The 16,062-nt window shown below is 59.2% G+C and overlaps 2 protein-coding genes across 2 annotated transcripts; one reads left to right on the plus strand and one right to left on the minus strand.

Annotated features, from left to right (window-relative positions):
• Positions 1 to 828: 828 nt before the first annotated feature.
• On the minus strand, positions 829 to 8,086 carry P3H1 (prolyl 3-hydroxylase 1). Its single transcript, XM_061450040.1, is given in 16 exon segments — positions 829 to 998; positions 1,088 to 1,228; positions 1,380 to 1,455; positions 1,635 to 1,738; positions 1,740 to 1,753; positions 2,195 to 2,345; positions 2,468 to 2,563; positions 2,646 to 2,773; positions 2,910 to 3,031; positions 3,359 to 3,411; positions 3,528 to 3,617; positions 4,293 to 4,432; positions 6,105 to 6,236; positions 6,657 to 6,846; positions 7,012 to 7,164; positions 7,577 to 8,086. Coding segments are annotated over 16 exon segments (2,187 nt in total). The 5' UTR covers positions 8,054 to 8,086; the 3' UTR covers positions 829 to 878.
• Positions 8,087 to 8,216: 130 nt separating this feature from the next.
• On the plus strand, positions 8,217 to 11,444 carry CUNH1orf50 (chromosome unknown C1orf50 homolog). Its single transcript, XM_061450041.1, has 4 exons — positions 8,217 to 8,369; positions 9,131 to 9,217; positions 10,290 to 10,421; positions 11,104 to 11,444. Exons 1-4 carry the CDS (start codon positions 8,217 to 8,219, stop codon positions 11,284 to 11,286), a joined length of 555 nt encoding a protein of 184 aa, XP_061306025.1. The 3' UTR covers positions 11,287 to 11,444.
• Positions 11,445 to 16,062: the final 4,618 nt, after the last annotated feature.

A 16,062-nucleotide genomic window follows, 5' to 3' on the forward strand; every position in this document is an offset into this window, starting at 1 on the left:
CAATCGTTAACCACAGCGGCCTCATCAGCAGTCAGCTCACGCGCCCGCCCGGCCGGGGTCGGGCACCGGGATGCTTGGGAATGACTACCGGGATCATGGCTCCATCCTGGAGAAACCCTCAACCCCCCCCACCCCGACACCCCCTGGGACCTGCCCTGCGCCCTCTCCATGTGTTCTGGGGGTGCCGGGCTGCGGTGCGTGGGGCAGGATGCATTTACTCACATTCCCGGGATGGTTATGGTAATGGTCGGTGCACAACAATTGCAGGCCCTGTTCCGGGGTGCCCCGGTGCTCAATGTCCTTCTTGTTCAAGGACGGTTCCCTCCTCCCTGCAATCGTGGGTCCCTTCCCACGCAGCAGGAGCGGGGTCCAGGGGATGCCAAAAATTCCCTGGTGCCTATAGGACACGCTCAGCCCCCCTAAAAGTCCCCTTTGTCCCCCCCCAACACCTTCCCGGGGCTGCGGGGCTGCAAAACCCTTGGGTGTTTGCAAGGAGGGATGGATGCAGCTCAATGCAGGACAGCAGCCAAGGGCGCAGGGTCGGGGCACAGCAGCAAGCACCAGCTTAGAAAAAACCACCTTTATTCACCCATTTTCTGTAGAAGGCACTTAAATAGGCGCAGGCTGAGCCGAGGGGAAAGGCACGGATCTGCTACTGCAGCACCGGGTCCCCATCCCATAAAGAGCATCCCTCCCTCGTCCCCAAGTCACCCCCCCAGAGTGTCCGTGCTGCCCCCAGCTCAGCTCTGCACAGGGATGCAGCTGGGCATCCCCCAGTTCCCCATCCCACAGGAGTTGGGGGCCAGAGGAGGGTCTGGACCGGCAGCCTGATGCTGGTGGCACCGGTGCCCATGGGACGTCTCGGTCCCAGTGGGACTTCACAGCTCGTCCTTCGCCACCACAACAGCAGCCGGTGATTCCTTCTCCATGTCCGGTAGCAAATCCCCCTCTTCCGTGCTGAAAAGCATCTTCACCAGGTCATCCGCCTGCACACGCTCCTGTGGGGCAGCCCCACAGGGGTAAGCATGGTCAAGCATGGCCATTGCCCCCCCATCCCAGGCCCACGCGCTGTGGGGAGGGAGCTTACCTGCTCGCTGTGCCGGGGGTCCAGAGTGAACCAGAGCGCGATGGCGCAGCGCTGGCCCTTGGTCACGGCTTTCACCCCATGGGGGTTCTCCGAGCCGGAGGAGAAACCCACGGCACGACCACACTGCGGCTGAACCTCCGCCTGCCGCCATGGGACACCCCGGTTGGGATGCACCCCATGGGCAAGGGGGGGGGATTTGGTCCCCATGCTTTAAGTTCATCCCCTGTGGGATGGTGGGTTGAAGGGGACAGGGCCTGCAGGCAGGAGGTGGGTTTGGTGCTGAGCTACTTACGGTCTCAGTCTTGGCATCCAGCTCGGTGAAGTAGAAAGCTCCTCCTTCAAAGTCCCCGTTGAGGTAGAGGATGGCACTGAAAGGAGCAGGAGGTGACAACCATCACCACAGCTCCAGCACGAGGGTGAGGCTGGAGCTCCCCCAACACCCCAGCAAGAGCCAGAGGCAGGAGGGCACAAGCTGGGCTGGCCTCCCATCCCGCTCCTCCCAGCCCATCAAACCATGGTGCCCTCAAGTGGTAGACACCACCAGTACCTGTAATCCCGGAAGGTGTAGGCTGGAGGCTCCTTCACACACACCAGAGCCTCTGCGTTGAGGATGCAGTTGTCCACGTGCACCTCATGGCTGTTGTCGCTCCGGGCCTTCTTGCTTCTCTAGAGTGGAACAAGAGCTGGCACATCAGAACCCTTTATCCCTACAGGACCAGGGTCTGTCCCCAAGCATCATGGGCTTGAAGGTGATAAGGAAGTCACCTGCAGCCCAAAGCCCTTCCACTTGCTGGAGAGTGGACCATGAGACGCCGTTTGGGTGGCAAAAGCCTCCGTTGACTTGTCCCATGACATCTCCATGGTCCTCTCCCAGCACCTGATCCCAAATGCTGAACGGCACGAAAGCACCTGCCCCATCGGAGGCAACCACCAGAGCTCCCCATCTTCCCAACCCAGGCTTAGGAACAAGCTCCCCACATCATCCTTTTGGGACACGGACCAGCCATGAGGTCTCCAAGGAAAGCTCATAAACCACAGGACCCCGGCTGCGGAGAGGACCCAGACAGGAGGCTGAAGGAGATGTGCTCCTCCTCGGGGAACGCTCACCATCGATGGCCGTGCGGCACACGAGGTGGGAGTAGGAGAAGTGGAGCGGGACCTCCAGGCGGAAGTAGGACTCCATCATGTGCCGCACCTTCTCCGTCACGTTGTAGTAGAGGTAGGCGCTCTGCAGGGGCACTTTGCCCTCCTGGCCCAGCTGCAAGGGCACGGGGGACATGGGCTCAGGCCAGGCGGGTTGGGCAAGCACATCCCTCCGAACCCCTTCTCCCTTCTCTCCCAAGCCCCAAGTCCCTCCTCCCTCCCTGCAGCCACCCGAACCTTGAGGGCCTTGAGGACCGTCACGCCGTAGAAGGTCTCACTGGGGGTGTGAGGAGAAGTCTTCCCACGATAGCCATCCCCTGCTGAGGCTGCTGCCTGCAAAACCCAACCGGTGTTACCAGGCTGGCTTCAGATGGGACCTGCAGCATCTCCTGCCCCAGCCCGTCCCTGCGCTCACGTTGGTGAGCCTCTGCAGCTCCCGGCATTCCTCGGCAGAGAGGACTCCATCCACCACCACGCGCTGGGAGCCGTTCAGAGCCTTGGAGGTCATGGTGACACTGGCTCCTTCGTACACCAAGGGGCCGCCTGCGGAACAGGAACAGACACAGCGATGGGTGCCGCCGACCCTGGGGTACAGCGCTGGGTCCTGCCACCACCCGTGTGGAGGGACGCGAGCTCACATGGAGGGCCCCAGCCCACCTCCCCTCCCGGCCCTCTGCACCTTCCCGGATGAATTTGCTCATGTCAGCAGACTCCTTGGCCTTCTCCTCCACCAGCGTCTCGATCTCCTTCATGAGGTTGCCGATCTCCTCCGAGATGCGCGCTGCCGTCTCCCGCTCCGCCCTGGGCACACAGCGACCATCAGCTCCCCTATCCCGTTGTCCCCACACTGGGGGGGCACCAGGACGAGGACAGGACAAGTTGTCTCCAGGTGACAAAGCCCCGGTCTCAGTGCATCCCTCACACCAAGCTTCTCGGGATGATCTACCCATGCCCATCAACCCAAGGGCTGATGGGGAGCAGAGTTCTGCCTTCCAGCAGCCTCTTCCAGCCCAACACCAAAACCAGCAGCTCCATGGCCTTTGGCTCAAGCCCCATGGGGGAAGAGGGGAAGGTCCCGTTGGTCCCCACATTGGGTAGGCTTGGCCATCAGCTTGGGAGTGCACTCACTTTTGTTTCTCTCGCAGCCTTTTTGGTATCACCTCTTCCGGTGTCCATGTGTCCTACAGCCAGAACAACATCATCATCATGAGGAGCTGGGTGAGGATGTGGCTGGGGCGCAGAGCCTTCATCCCCTTTTCATCTGCCACTGCATCCTGCCTGGTCCAGCTCCACTCACCGGGTCCACGAAGGGGATGCCAAAGACATCATAACTGAAGAAGAGCAGCTCCTTCTCCATGAGGCTGCGCTGGCGGTACGCCTGGATCTCCTGTGGGATGGGCAGAGGTGCAGGTGAGGGCACGGCATGGGGGCTCTGGAAAGACCCTGACCAAGCACAGGAGGGTACAGGGTTTAACATGAGTCCTGCAGCCCTTGCTCCAGGCCCTGGCTTCGCAGTCCCTCTGGCAGACGGGAAGCAAGTGGCTTTCCCCATCCTGCATGAGCTTCCCTGTCCCATGTGGACGAGCACTGGGCAGAGGATGGGGGAGACAGAGGCACACGTGCCCCTCCTGCAAGAAGCTCTTTAGAAGCAGATTCCCTCTCCTGCTCCAGCTGATGTGGGGCAGAGACCTCCATCCCTGCCTACCACATCCCAGGCAGCACCTGAGCATCCGGATCCAGCTATTTCGAAGGCAAACCCTCTCCTCTTAAAGCAGTTTCACTTCAGTTGTGGAAGTGTGTAGAAGAGGTGGGCTCTGATCCTCCTGAAAAGCCTCTCCCACAGGAGCTGATCCATTGTGCAAGCCACCAAGCCTTCACTTGGCCAAAGATATTTCACCAGGGATGCTCTTCATCTTAGCTATTTTCCAGCTTGCTGGGTCTTGCAGCCCTCTTCCTCTTCAACCTTGCCAGGTGGACCAGAGCAGACCCCAAAACCTCTGCAAAGGTCCCCAAGAAGGGGAGAAGACATCCCTGCAATGGCTCATCCCAGCTGGTCACTCACCTCTCGGGGTTGGATGGGTCCTGCCAGGTTCTCCCCCAGGACTGCAGTGTAATAGGCCAAATTCTGGTTCATCACCTCATCGTTTGGGAAGAACAGCAAATAGGTTTTGGCACATTCAATGGCTTTTTCATAATTCCCATCTGCAAAGAGAAACAGGGATGTCAATTATAGAATCCCAGCCTGGTTTGGGATGGAAGGGACCTTAAAGCTCATCCAGTTCCAACCCCTTGCCACAGGCAGGGACACCTTCCACTAGAGCAGCTTGCTCCAAGCCCCATCCAACCTGGCACATCAAGAGCATCAGAAGCAGAGCAAACATGGATATGGAGGAGAAATAAGAGAGGAAGTCCTTGCTGTTGTTCAAAGCATCTCCCAAGCAGGGCAGGTACCCTGGAGCAAATTGCTGCTGCCACAGAGGCAACGTTACAACTCCAAGGAGCTCTCCTGCCTCCAAGATCACCTCACCACAGCTTGGGTAGGTTTCTTACTTGCAGAACATCTCAAAGCCTATTTCCAGGCAGCAAGACCCAACCATTCCCAGGCTAACCTGCAATTTCCAGCCACTTAAGCACCCACTGGATGCACAGGATTCCAGTTTGTCAGTCTTCTTGGATTTCATGGGGGTTTTCCACTCCTTTTGGAGAAATTTGCATAGAAACAGTTTAGATTTTTCTAAGGAGGTAATAACAAAGTAATAATTAAATTGGGTGCATTTGGGTTATAACCAACTGTTCTGGAGGGGAGGTGCCTCTGTGGTTTGGAACAAGAGGTGGAGAGAAGGCAGAAGGAAAAAAAACAGGCTTCTGCAGGCTGTTATTTCACTTGGAAAGCAAAGCTGCTGGGGAATTGGGCATCTAAAGCAACGTGGAGGGTTACTGCAGCCAGGCATGCCAGATCCGGATCTCCTGCAGAGCACTGCAGGCTGCAGGAACGTGCCTGTGAGAACCTCGTGAAGTCCAACAGGTTAAGTTGAAAGTCCTCCACCAGCATCAGTAAAGACTGGGGAACGGATGGGTCCAGAGCAGCCCTGAGGAGAAGGGCTTGGAGATACTGATGGACAAAAAACTGGCCTGATCCAGCAGCGTGCACTCACAGCCCAGAAAGCCAAGAGTATCCTGGGCTGCATTAAAAGAAGAGTGAGCAGCAGCTCAGGGAGGGGATCCTGCCCCTCTGGTGTGCTCTGGGGAGACCCCCCCTGCAGCCCTGATCCAGCTCTGGGGCAGCAGCACAAGAGGGACGTGGAGCTGCTGGAGCGAGGCCAGAGGAGGCCATGGAGATGCTGCGAGGGCTGGAGCAGCTCTGCTCTGGAACCAGGCTGAGAGAGCTGGGCTGGGGCAGCCTGGAGAAGAGAAGGCTCCTGAAGGGGAGAGCTGAGAGCAGCTCCAGTGCCTGAAGGGGCTGCAGGAAAGCTGGAGAGGGGCTTGGGACAAGGGATGTAGGGACAGGCCAAGGGGAATGGCTTTAACCTGCCAGAGGGGAGACTGAGATGAGCTCTTAGGCAGAAGCTCTTCCCTGTGAGGGTGCTGAGGCGCTGGCACAGGGTGCCCAGAGAAGCTGTGGCTGCCCCATCCCTGGCAGTGTTCAAGGGCAGGTTGGACACAGGGGCTTGGAGCAAGCTGCTCTAGCACAAGATATCCCTGCACCTTGGGTTGGATTGGATAATCCTTGAAGGTCCCACCCAACCCAACCCAACCCATTCCATGAATCTATGGATTCATGAAACCTATGATTTCTACCTATGAAGAACAGCCCATGCAGAGCACAGTGTCCAGCACCAACGGCCAAGGGAGGATGGGGCAAGGAGCTGCTTACTGTTGTAGTAGGCAAACTGCAGGTAGTTGAAGTGTGAGGGCAGGAAATCCTCCAAAGGCTTCTCCCGGCCGGGCTGCGAGGCCAGCTCCGTAACGCAGCCCTGCTTGCAGCTCAGCACCTGCATGTAGTGATCTGGGAGAGAAAAAACCCTGTGTCATCACTTCTGGTCACCCAAGGGCTGATGGACAGGACCTAGAGGGGTCTCCACTCCCACCTCTTACTTGCAGCGGTGGGAACCCTCAAGGGTGGTGGTTGCCCACCTTTGCCATCCTCAGCCTCCCACCCTTGGATCCTGGCGACCCTCTGCTGGCTCCTCTCCTGTTTTTCCACATCCCTCTGGACTTTGAGGGATTCCTGGGCATCACCCCCAGTGCTGAGTGTGCACACTCCTACCACTTACTGGCCATACACCTCCTAGTGAAACCTAGGATGGGGCTTGCCCTCTCTGGGGACCCACCACCCCCAGAGGTCCTTAGGGACCTCTATGGGGACAACCCCCCCCCAGCACTGTCCCCAGCTCTCGGGGAAGAACACAGCCCATGCAGCTCCTGCCTGTGATGGCCTGGAAGAGGTCTGCGTTGTACTCCAGGTAGTTGTAGCCCTCGTAGTCGTAGGGTCCCTCGCAGAACGCGCGGCACTCGGTGTCGGCCACAAAATACTCCTCCAGCGCCTTCTCCAGGTGCAGGATGGCAGCGCCCGGTTGCTCCTCTGTGTAAAACCGGACCCCGAGACGAAACTCGCTCTGAAGAGGGATAAGAAAGGATGAGGGGAGGCTCAACACCTCCCTCTATCCCTGTGCCTTGTCCCCATGGGACTGACCTCGCAGCATCACGAGCTTGACGGGGCACGGTGTAACCTGCCCAAGCCTAGCAGCGGATGGGTGTTTTCGTGGGGCAGGGGGTCTCACCAGGTGGGGTTTGGCCTCCAGGTCGGTGAAGTCATCCTCTCGCACACCCGCCATAGCCTGGTAGTACTCCAGGTTCTGCCTCATCTCCTGGTGTCCGGGGTTGGCCATGAAGAAGGTGTGAGCCGCTGCTGCCGCCTGCGCCGGCCGGTTCATCTGCACGGGATGGGGCCGGGGTTGAGACCGGAGGGGACCCCGGTACCGGGCCATGGGGGGGGAGCAGTGGAACGACAGCAGTGATGGAGGGGGGGGCGGCCCCGGCGAGCTCCTACGTGGCACTATGGGGAGGGCGGGACAGGGGCGGGCAGGGCCCGGGGCCGCCGTCCGATCCCCCTTGCCCCGCCATCAGCGGGACTCACACCGGCTCCTGGGACACGCCGCGGGGATCGCCCCATCCCCGTTCCGTCCGTCCCATCCCAACCCATTGCCCCGGCTCCGTGATCCCTCCGGGCATCCCGCCCATCCCGTAGCAGGCGCAAGAGATCCCCCCGCACCGGGACACCTCCTCTCCCTTCCCGGTCGGTCCCGCTGCCCCCCGAGGACCCCCCCAACACCGCCGGTCCCGTACCTTGAAATAGGCGACCTGGAGGTAGTTGTAGGGGCTGCGCTTGCTGAACTCGCGGTCCAGCTCCTCGGCCAGCCGGTAACGGGAGGGCTCGGCGGGCCCGCAGCCCCGCAGGCAGGCGGCACGGCGCAGCAGCCCTCGGAAGAAGAGCAGGTCGCGGAGCACCGGTTCGAGCTGCGGATCGGCCCCCTCCGCCACCCCATCCGTGGCGTTGGCGCAGAGCAGGCGGCACCGCACCAACCGGGCGCGCACGGCAGCCCGGGCCCGCAGCGCCCGCTCCATGTGCAGCACCACGGCGGGCCAGTCCCCACGGGAGTACGCCTCGGCACCGGCGGCGAAGAGAGCGTCCGGGGGCTGGGCCGGCAACGGGACCTCTGCCGGCCCCAGCCCCGGTACCACCCCCGGTACCTGCCCCGTTGGCGTGGCCGCCCGCACCAGCGGCAGCACCAACACCAGCGGCAGCACCGGCGGCAGCGCCATGGCCGAGCCCCGGGGCCGCGCCCGCGGACGCCCCGCCCCAACCGGGCACCGGAGGCCCGCCCCCTCCGCCGCGCCCCTCCCGCCCACCAATCAGCACCGCCCCTCGGCGGAAGCTCCGCCTCTCTGGGCGGAAGGGGTGGGGCTCGGTGGGGGGGATCCGGTAATGGCGGCGGAGGGCGGTGCGGAGCCCGGTGGCGGAGCAGCGTTGGTGCCGGTGGCGGTCCCGTCCCTCTCTCTCGTGGAGGGCAGCACCGGCCGCGCCGCCCGCATCGGGGACCCCGGGGACTTGGTGGCCCTGGCCCGGCAGGTGCAGCAGGTGAGGGCCGGGCCTCGGCGGCCGAACCGCGGCGGTAGGGCCGGGCCTGGGGCCGCACGGGTTCCCGGTGTCCCGCTGCCCTCCTTAGCTGGCGGCGGCCCCGGTGCCTCCCGGTGCCTTCCCGTGTTCCCCACAGACCCCCCCCCAGCCGGAGCTCGGTGCTTCCCGATGTGTGTTTCTGCCACCCCCCCCCCTCCGGTGACTCCCAGTCCAATCCAGTACACCCAACTGCTATTGTGTCGCGTTGCCTTGAGCGCACCCCAGTGTGTCCTGGTGCGTCCTGCACCTCTCCCGGTCCAGCCCAGCATCTCCCTGTTCTCCCTTCAGTGACTCCCAGTCTGTCCCGATGTCTCACAGTCCACCCAAGTGTTTCCTAATACATCCTACTGCCCTTTCCAGTCCATCCCAGTGTGTTCTACTACCCCCTAGTGCCTCTTGGTACATCCTTATGCCTTTCGGGAACACCTCCCAGCCCACTATGTACCCCAGAGCTTCTCAGTCCACCTAAACGATTCCCTCCAAGTCCTGCTGTCTCCTCCAGTTGCATCCCATTGCTTCTTGTTCTATCCCATTGCCTCCCAATATGTTCTATTGCTCACTTTGGCTGTGTCCCAGCATCTCCAGGCTTCCGGGGTGTCACCCCACTGCCTGGGGGTACCTTCACTGCCCCACAGCTGCACATGGGGCAGCTCTTGCATCACCCACAGCCCTCACAAAGCCTTGAGTGAGGTCCTTGTCCTGATCCTCGTTCTTCTTCCCAGGCGGACGACTTCATCCGGGCCAATGCCTGCAATAAACTGACCATCATCGCCGAGCAGATCCGGTGCTTGCAGGAGCAGGCTCGCAAGGTGAGGAAGCAGCTGCCAGCAGGCTCGTGCCTCCTGCTTGTGAAGGGAGGGAGATAAGTGAACTGCCAGACATCGGGAAGAGCTCTGACCTGGGTGTGAATCGTGGCCAGGAGCCAAGTAGAGCAGATTCAGGGAGGAAATCGGGCGGGTTTATTGTGTGGTATCAGCTGGGGATGGGGGGATTGTTCCTGGTGCTTTCCCCAAGTCCTGTGCATATCCTGTGTGTTAAGGTGGAGAAGCAATGGCTCCTCCAGCTGAGGTGTCAGGGAGGACAGAGATGACTCAGTCTGGGGACACACTTGCCCCTGTAGTGTGTGCTCCTTTGGGGGGCTCGGTGCAGTGGGGTGATGATGGGGCTCTAGGTGGTTCTGAGCCCCTGGGAGGGATGAGCTGTTACCTGGCGGTGGGTTTGGCTTTCTAGCTCATCCCAGTTCATTTACTGGAGCAGCTGGCCTTGGCAGCAATGCCAGCAGGGCCCGGCTGTGCTCTTCAATTCACACTTGACCCTCGGGAGTGAAATCTCAAAGCCTGAGTGGGAAGGGATATGCCAGTCACTGCGACTGGCCCGCTGCCATCGAGGCTGCCGTGTCATATAATCGTTCACTGGTGGGGCCGGAGCCGTGGAGCAGTCAGCTGTGGAGCTGGGGAGATGAATCCCTCTTTGTTTGCTGTCCCTTCCCTTGGGGACCGCAGCAGGGAAGCTCCCAGGATATGGCAGCTGTGTATGGAGTCAAGGAACGAGTCCAGCATGTGGTGGGGTTGGACACAGGGGTGAACCTGGGGCTGTGGTGAAGAGGGCTGTGATGCTTGAAGGTAGCTCCACCTCTGTGGAGGGCTGCAGGAGCTCTGGGGCCCAGCTGACAGGGGAAACTGGGAGAAAACTTTATCTCTTTGGGAAGCATCTCTTGCCTGGGGCAAGTCGAGATCTGCTGCATGAAGCCAGACGTGCACTGGGGAGGATGAGGCCTCATGAGCAGCGTGTCACGCGCTGCGTGTCAGGCTCTGGCTGAGAGGCCGTGGCGTGGTGTTGTTTTATTTCAAGCGTGGAGATGTTATAGTTGGGCTTTTTTAGGTCTTGGATGAAGCTAACCGAGATGCTGACCTGCACCACGTGGCTTGTAACCTCGTGAAGAAGCCAGGAAACATTTACTACATGTACAGGCGGGAGAGTGGCCAGCGATACTTCTCCATCCTGTCACCTAAGGTGGGTGCTTACAGCCCCAGAGGAAGCAGGGAGGGGAAAAACTGGTGTTTCTGGTGCTTGGGCACTTCTGGACCTCAGATAAAAGCACCAACCTACCAGGGGCATTTGTTGGTCCCCTGCTCAGCTGATGTTTGTCCTTGGTCTGAGTTCCTGTGCTGGTCTCAGAGCCAGATTGTGAAGTTCTCTTGGTGGATGGTGGGCGAGAAGATCTTGGTGCATGAATTCTGCCTTTTGGTCCCAGTGGCTCTTCCTCTAGAAGTTAAGAACTGCAAATGTGCCCTGGGCCTTCCCTGACTGCTGTGGCTGCCTGGTGCAGTCTCCTCCAGTGCTTCAGCCCAGAGAGTGTTTGTCTGCAGCTTGGTAGAGTGCTCCTGGGGGTGTCCTCCTTCCAGGCCACCCGTTTTCTTACATGCAGGGGGAAGGCTTCAGAAGGAAGCACCAAGCATGTAGAGCAGCTCTGTGCAGGGCAGGGAGATCTTGTATCCCCAGGCCTCCTGTGCCAGCAGCACTGTAGCTTGGCCTGGTCTTAGTCCTCAGGCCTGGCTAAACCTATTTTGAGATTAGAAAATGGGGTGATCACACAGCTGGGGCTGCTTCAGAGGTGGCAGGGTTATCCAGCATGGACAGAGGGACAGCACAAGGGAAGCTGAGCAGTGACATGAATCTCTCCTTTCTCCTCCAGGAGTGGGGGACCAGTCCCCATGAATTTCTGGGTGCCTATAAGCTCCAGCATGACATGTCCTGGACTCCGCTGGAGGACTTGGAGAGACGAGATGCTGAAATCAACATCCTGGAGAAGCTGCTGAGCAGCCAGGCAGCGCTGCCCCCATGCACTGAGCCCAACTTCCAGGGCCTGACCAAGTGACACAGGCACCGTACAGGACCCCCAGAGTGTGAGGACACAAGGTGCCTGCGTGCTGCCAAAGGCAGGGCAAGGAAAGAGACCAAGGAATGAAGATGCTGATGCTGCCAGTACTTGCTCTGTGCTTTAAGGAACCTCATTCTGCATTCAGCCTTACTGGATTTTCTAGTAATTGAGTAATTTATTTCTTTGATTATGCCAAGCTGTAGTGAGAGGTGGAGGAGATCAGGTGGAGTCAATTGCAAGAGGACTTGGGGCAGAAAGCAGAAGTGCTTGGGGCCAGTGTGGTAATGCCCTGAATTACGTCCTGCCTGTCCAGCTCTGGTGTTCCTCACTGTGACTGCCTGTGGCAGGATGAGTTCAGGGCTGGGTTTTCCCCCTTGTTAAAATTCACAGGGAGACTTTGTGGCATGTGGAGCTGCTCTGTGAGGAGGTGAGGTGGGAATGCGCTGATGGAGATGTCCAGGTTGGATCCCAACATGTACCATCAGTCTGGTTGCTCCTTCCCATGACTTGTTCACCTCCTTGAGAAGACAAGATAGTCTTATGTGCTGCTCAAGGCATTGCCTGTGCACACTGGCCTTAGTGCATCTCCTCTGCTGGAGATGTGTGAGGGTTGGGGGCTGCTTGTGGAAGGGGAATTATGAGTCCACCAAGTAGACTTGCGGTTGGGCTCCATAACATCCACCTGCATTTGTGGTTGGGCTCTCCTGCCTTCCAGGGTGGTGGTGGAAGAGCAGTGTCCTCTGTTCTCCATGGCATGGCTCTCAAAATAATCTCTTCAGCTCCTCTAAACTTCCTTGTTCCCTTTCTAGCATTGATTTGTTTGTCTCACACAAGGTCCCCAGAGCATCCTGCTCCTCCTGGCCCTTGCCTGCTGCTGGTAAGGATTTGGGTGCCCCATTGGAGTCCTGCAGTGTTCTCCCAGGTCACCCTCAACTCACACCTCTCCGTCTCGATGCCTGAACCTACTGCTTTGGGTTTGGTGCTGCAGTCGCTGCCAAGGGGAGGGAGGACCTCTCTGCACCCCTGCTACACCCTGATTGATGCTGGAGGCTGCTGGAAGCACCAGTTCCCTGTGGGAAGAGCCATTCCCTGCAAGGGTTTGAGGCAGCTCCTTGGCAGCCCAGGGGTGATTTTGTCCTGGATTTTCTTCTCCCAGCTCTGCTCAGCCCCATTCCAGTGTGCCTGGTCCTGGAGTCAATGAGGGACATTTCAATCACCTTTTCCCAGTGCCCTCCCTCATTTGGAGCACAAGGGCAGATTAAAAGCAATGTATGATTACTATTATTATTATGAGGCCAGGGTATAGTTAATTCCTTATCGAGTCCCAAGTGTCTTAATTTGATGGTTCTTTCCCTGCCTGTTTCATCGCCCCAGGTCTTATTTTACTGCATGTCATTAAATGTGAACTTGGAAGGGAGAAAGTTAATTACAGCATGGGCTTTGCCACGGTGCTAATTACAGCAACATCAGAGACCTTCACATGTGCTCATTTATGCTCCTCTGGGAAGAGGGGATCCCTGCCCCAGTTTTACCTGTTTCCCATCATGAAAATCCATGTGCAAAGGGATCGGGGTGATGTTCAGAGACCTCCGTAGCTTGTGATTTCATGCATTGGGCTGTGGTGGGGTTTCACATCTCAAAGAAACACCCTGGCCCTCTGGACCCCACAACCTGTCCGTGTCCTGCAGTTCCTCTGGGTGCTGGCAAGGCTTTTGCTTGGATTTGGCCCAGAAAAGCAACCCCACCATGGCCATAGCTTTGTATGAGAAGGTATCAGGAGGCCAGAGGGGGAGGTGCTGGTGCTAGTCTTCATCCTTGTGTTTGGTGCACTTTGCACTGCAGGGAGCAGGGATGCAGCTGCTGAATGGTCCTGCTGTGGTGCATGGAGGTGATGCTGGAGAGGGGGGCACCATTTTCCCAAGCAGCTTGCCCAGTGTTGCCATCTCAGCTGGTTTTGGATCTAATTAAACCCAAAGAGACAGTGTTGGAAGTACTGGAAAATGCCTCTGCAGAGCTCAGCATCCCATCCTCAGGAAAGTGGGCAAGGATGGAGCTGGAGGACAGAGGTTGACTGCCGAGGTCTGAGCTGTGTCTTGCTCCTGTGTGATTTTCAAGCCTTTCATTTCAGTGAGTGTGTGCCCTCTGCTTTGCTTAGAGCAGCCACCACGTAGGTAGGGAGTGAACACAGCAGAACCAGAGGCTGGTGATGGTTCCTGCTGCAGAAGGCAAAGAAGAGGTGAAAAATCACTCATCTCCTGCATGGCTTCATTTCCACTCAGGAGTTCATCTTGAAGAATCATTTTGAAAGCATTCCTCTCCCTTTGCTCTTCCATGAGGACTCAGGGCTGCAGTGAGCATGGTCCGAAGGCAACTGCTCACTCCTAAGTCCACAGGGATGCACGGTGTTTGCTGAGGGCACAAACGTGCTCCTGGCACCAGTGGCATTGGGCAGAGCAGGTTTTGCTCACGCACACATAAAGGCTCTTCAGGAGGATGCTGTTAACATCTGATCCAGCCCTGGGTGCCCTGAGACCAGCAAGTTGTCTGTTTCAGGCTGGATTTTGGCTCCTGCTTCTCAAACTGGCAGCTCCTGCAGGTTTTCCCCCCTGTGCTTTTGTTCCTGAAGGGTAGTTTTGATTTTCTTTAACTTTTTAGGGGGGTTGATTATAACCCCTCATGAGTGCACGCTGCACCCTGGAGTCGTCCCCTGGCCAGGAGGAGTCACTCAGCAAGCGGAGTTGTGGCTCTTTGGTCCTTTTGGCTTCAACTCCAGGGAGAAGGAAAAAGGAAGAAGGAAAGTGTGGAATTTGGAAGCAGGGATGCAGGGGTGCACTGCGTGCTGTAGGGGAGACTTTGTGCTCTCAGTGTGGTCCTGCAGCCCTGGGGTGCACACAAGGGGTGCAGATGCCGGGTAGGGGGGTTCTTTGGCCCCTGGGGTGCATGCAAGGGGGTGCAGATGCAGGCTGAAGGGGGTTCTTTGGACCCTGGGCTGCACACAAGGGGGTGCAGATGCGGGGTGAAGGGGTTCTTTGGCCCCTGGGGTGCACACAAGGGGGTGCAGATGCGGGGTGAAGGGGTTCTTTGGCCCCTGGGGTGCACACAAGGGGGTGCAGATGCGGGGTGAAGGGGGTCTTTGGCCCCTGGGGTGCACACAAGCTGGTGCAGTTGCAGGGTGAAGGGGTTCCTGTGGCCCCTGGGGTGCACACAAGGGGTACAGATGCGGGGTGAAGGGGGTCTTTGGCCCCTGGGGTTCACACAAGGGGGTGCAGATGCGGGGTGAAGGGGTTCCTGTGGCCCCTGGGGTTCACACAAGGGGTGCAGATGCGGGGTGGAGGGGTTCTTTGGCCCCTGGGGTGCACACAAGGGGGTGCAGATGCGGGGTGAAGGGGTTCTTTGGCCCCTGGGGTTCACACAAGGGGTGCAGATGCGGGGTGAAGGGGTTCTTTGCCCTCTGGTGTTCACACAAGGGGGTGCAGATGCGGGGTGAAGGCCCCTGGGATTCACACAAGGGGTGCAGATGCGGGGTGAAGGGGGTCTTTGCCCCCTGGGTTGCACACAAGTGGGTGCAGATGCGGGGTGAAGGGGTTCTTTGCCCCCTGGGGTTCACACAAGGGGTGCAGATGCAGGGTGAAGGGGGTCTTTGGCCCCTGGGGTGCACACAAGGGGGTGCAGATGCGGGGTGAAGGGGTTCTTTGGCCCCTGGGGTGCACACAAGGGGGTGCAGATGCGGGGTGAAGGGGTTCTTTGGCCCCTGGGGTGCACACAAGGGGGTGCAGATGCGGGGTGAAGGGGTTCTTTGCCCTCTGGGGTTCACACAAGGGGGTGCAGATGCGGGGTGAAGGCCCCTGGGATTCACACAAGGGGTGCAGATGCGGGGTGAAGGGGTTCTTTGGCCCCTGGGGTGCACACAAGGGGGTGCAGATGCGGGGTGAAGGGGTTCTTTGGCCCCTGGGGTGCACACAAGGGGGTGCAGATGCGGGGTGAAGGGGTTCTTTGGCCCCTGGGGTGCACACAAGGGGGTGCAGATGCGGGGTGAAGGGGTTCTTTGGCCCCTGGGGTGCACACAAGGGGGTGCAGATGCGGGGTGAAGGGGTTCTTTGGCCCCTGGGGTTCACACAAGGGGTGCAGATGCGGGGTGAAGGGGTTCTTTGCCCTCTGGGGTTCACACAAGGGGGTGCAGATGCGGGGTGAAGGCCCCTGGGATTCACACAAGGGGTGCAGATGCGGGGTGAAGGGGATCTTTGGCCCCTGGGGTTCACACAAGGGGTGCAGATGCGGGGTGAAGGGGTTCTTTGGCCCCTGGGGTTCACACAGGGGGTGCAGATGCGGGGTGAAGGGGGTCTTTGCCCCTTGGGTTGCACACAAGGGGGTGCAGATGCAGGGTGAAGGGGTTCTTTGCCCCCTGGGGTGCACACAAGGGGGTGCAGATGCGGGGTGAAGGGGTTCTTTGCCCTCTGGGGTTCACACAAGGGGTGCAGATGCGGGGTGAAGGGGTTCTTTGCCCTCTGGGGTTCACACAAGGGGGTGCAGATGCGGAGTGAAGGGGTCTTTGGCCCCTGGGCTGCACACAAGGGGGTGCAGATGCGGGGTGAAGGCCCCATGGGGTTCACACAAGGGGTGCAGATGCGGGGTGAAGGGGTTCTTTGGCCCCTGGGGTTCACACAAGGGGTGCAGATGCGGGGTGAAGGGGGTCTTTGGCCCCTGGGGTTCACACAAGGGGGTGCAGATGCGGGGTGAAGGGGTTCTTTGGCCCCTGGGGTGCACACACAAGGG

Source organism: Pezoporus flaviventris, unplaced genomic scaffold (assembly GCF_033815535.1).
Source record: "Pezoporus flaviventris isolate CSIRO_AGI_PZ_B2104156 unplaced genomic scaffold, CSIRO_AGI_Pfla_v1 ptg000009l, whole genome shotgun sequence".
NCBI lineage: Eukaryota > Metazoa > Chordata > Aves > Psittaciformes > Psittacidae > Pezoporus > Pezoporus flaviventris.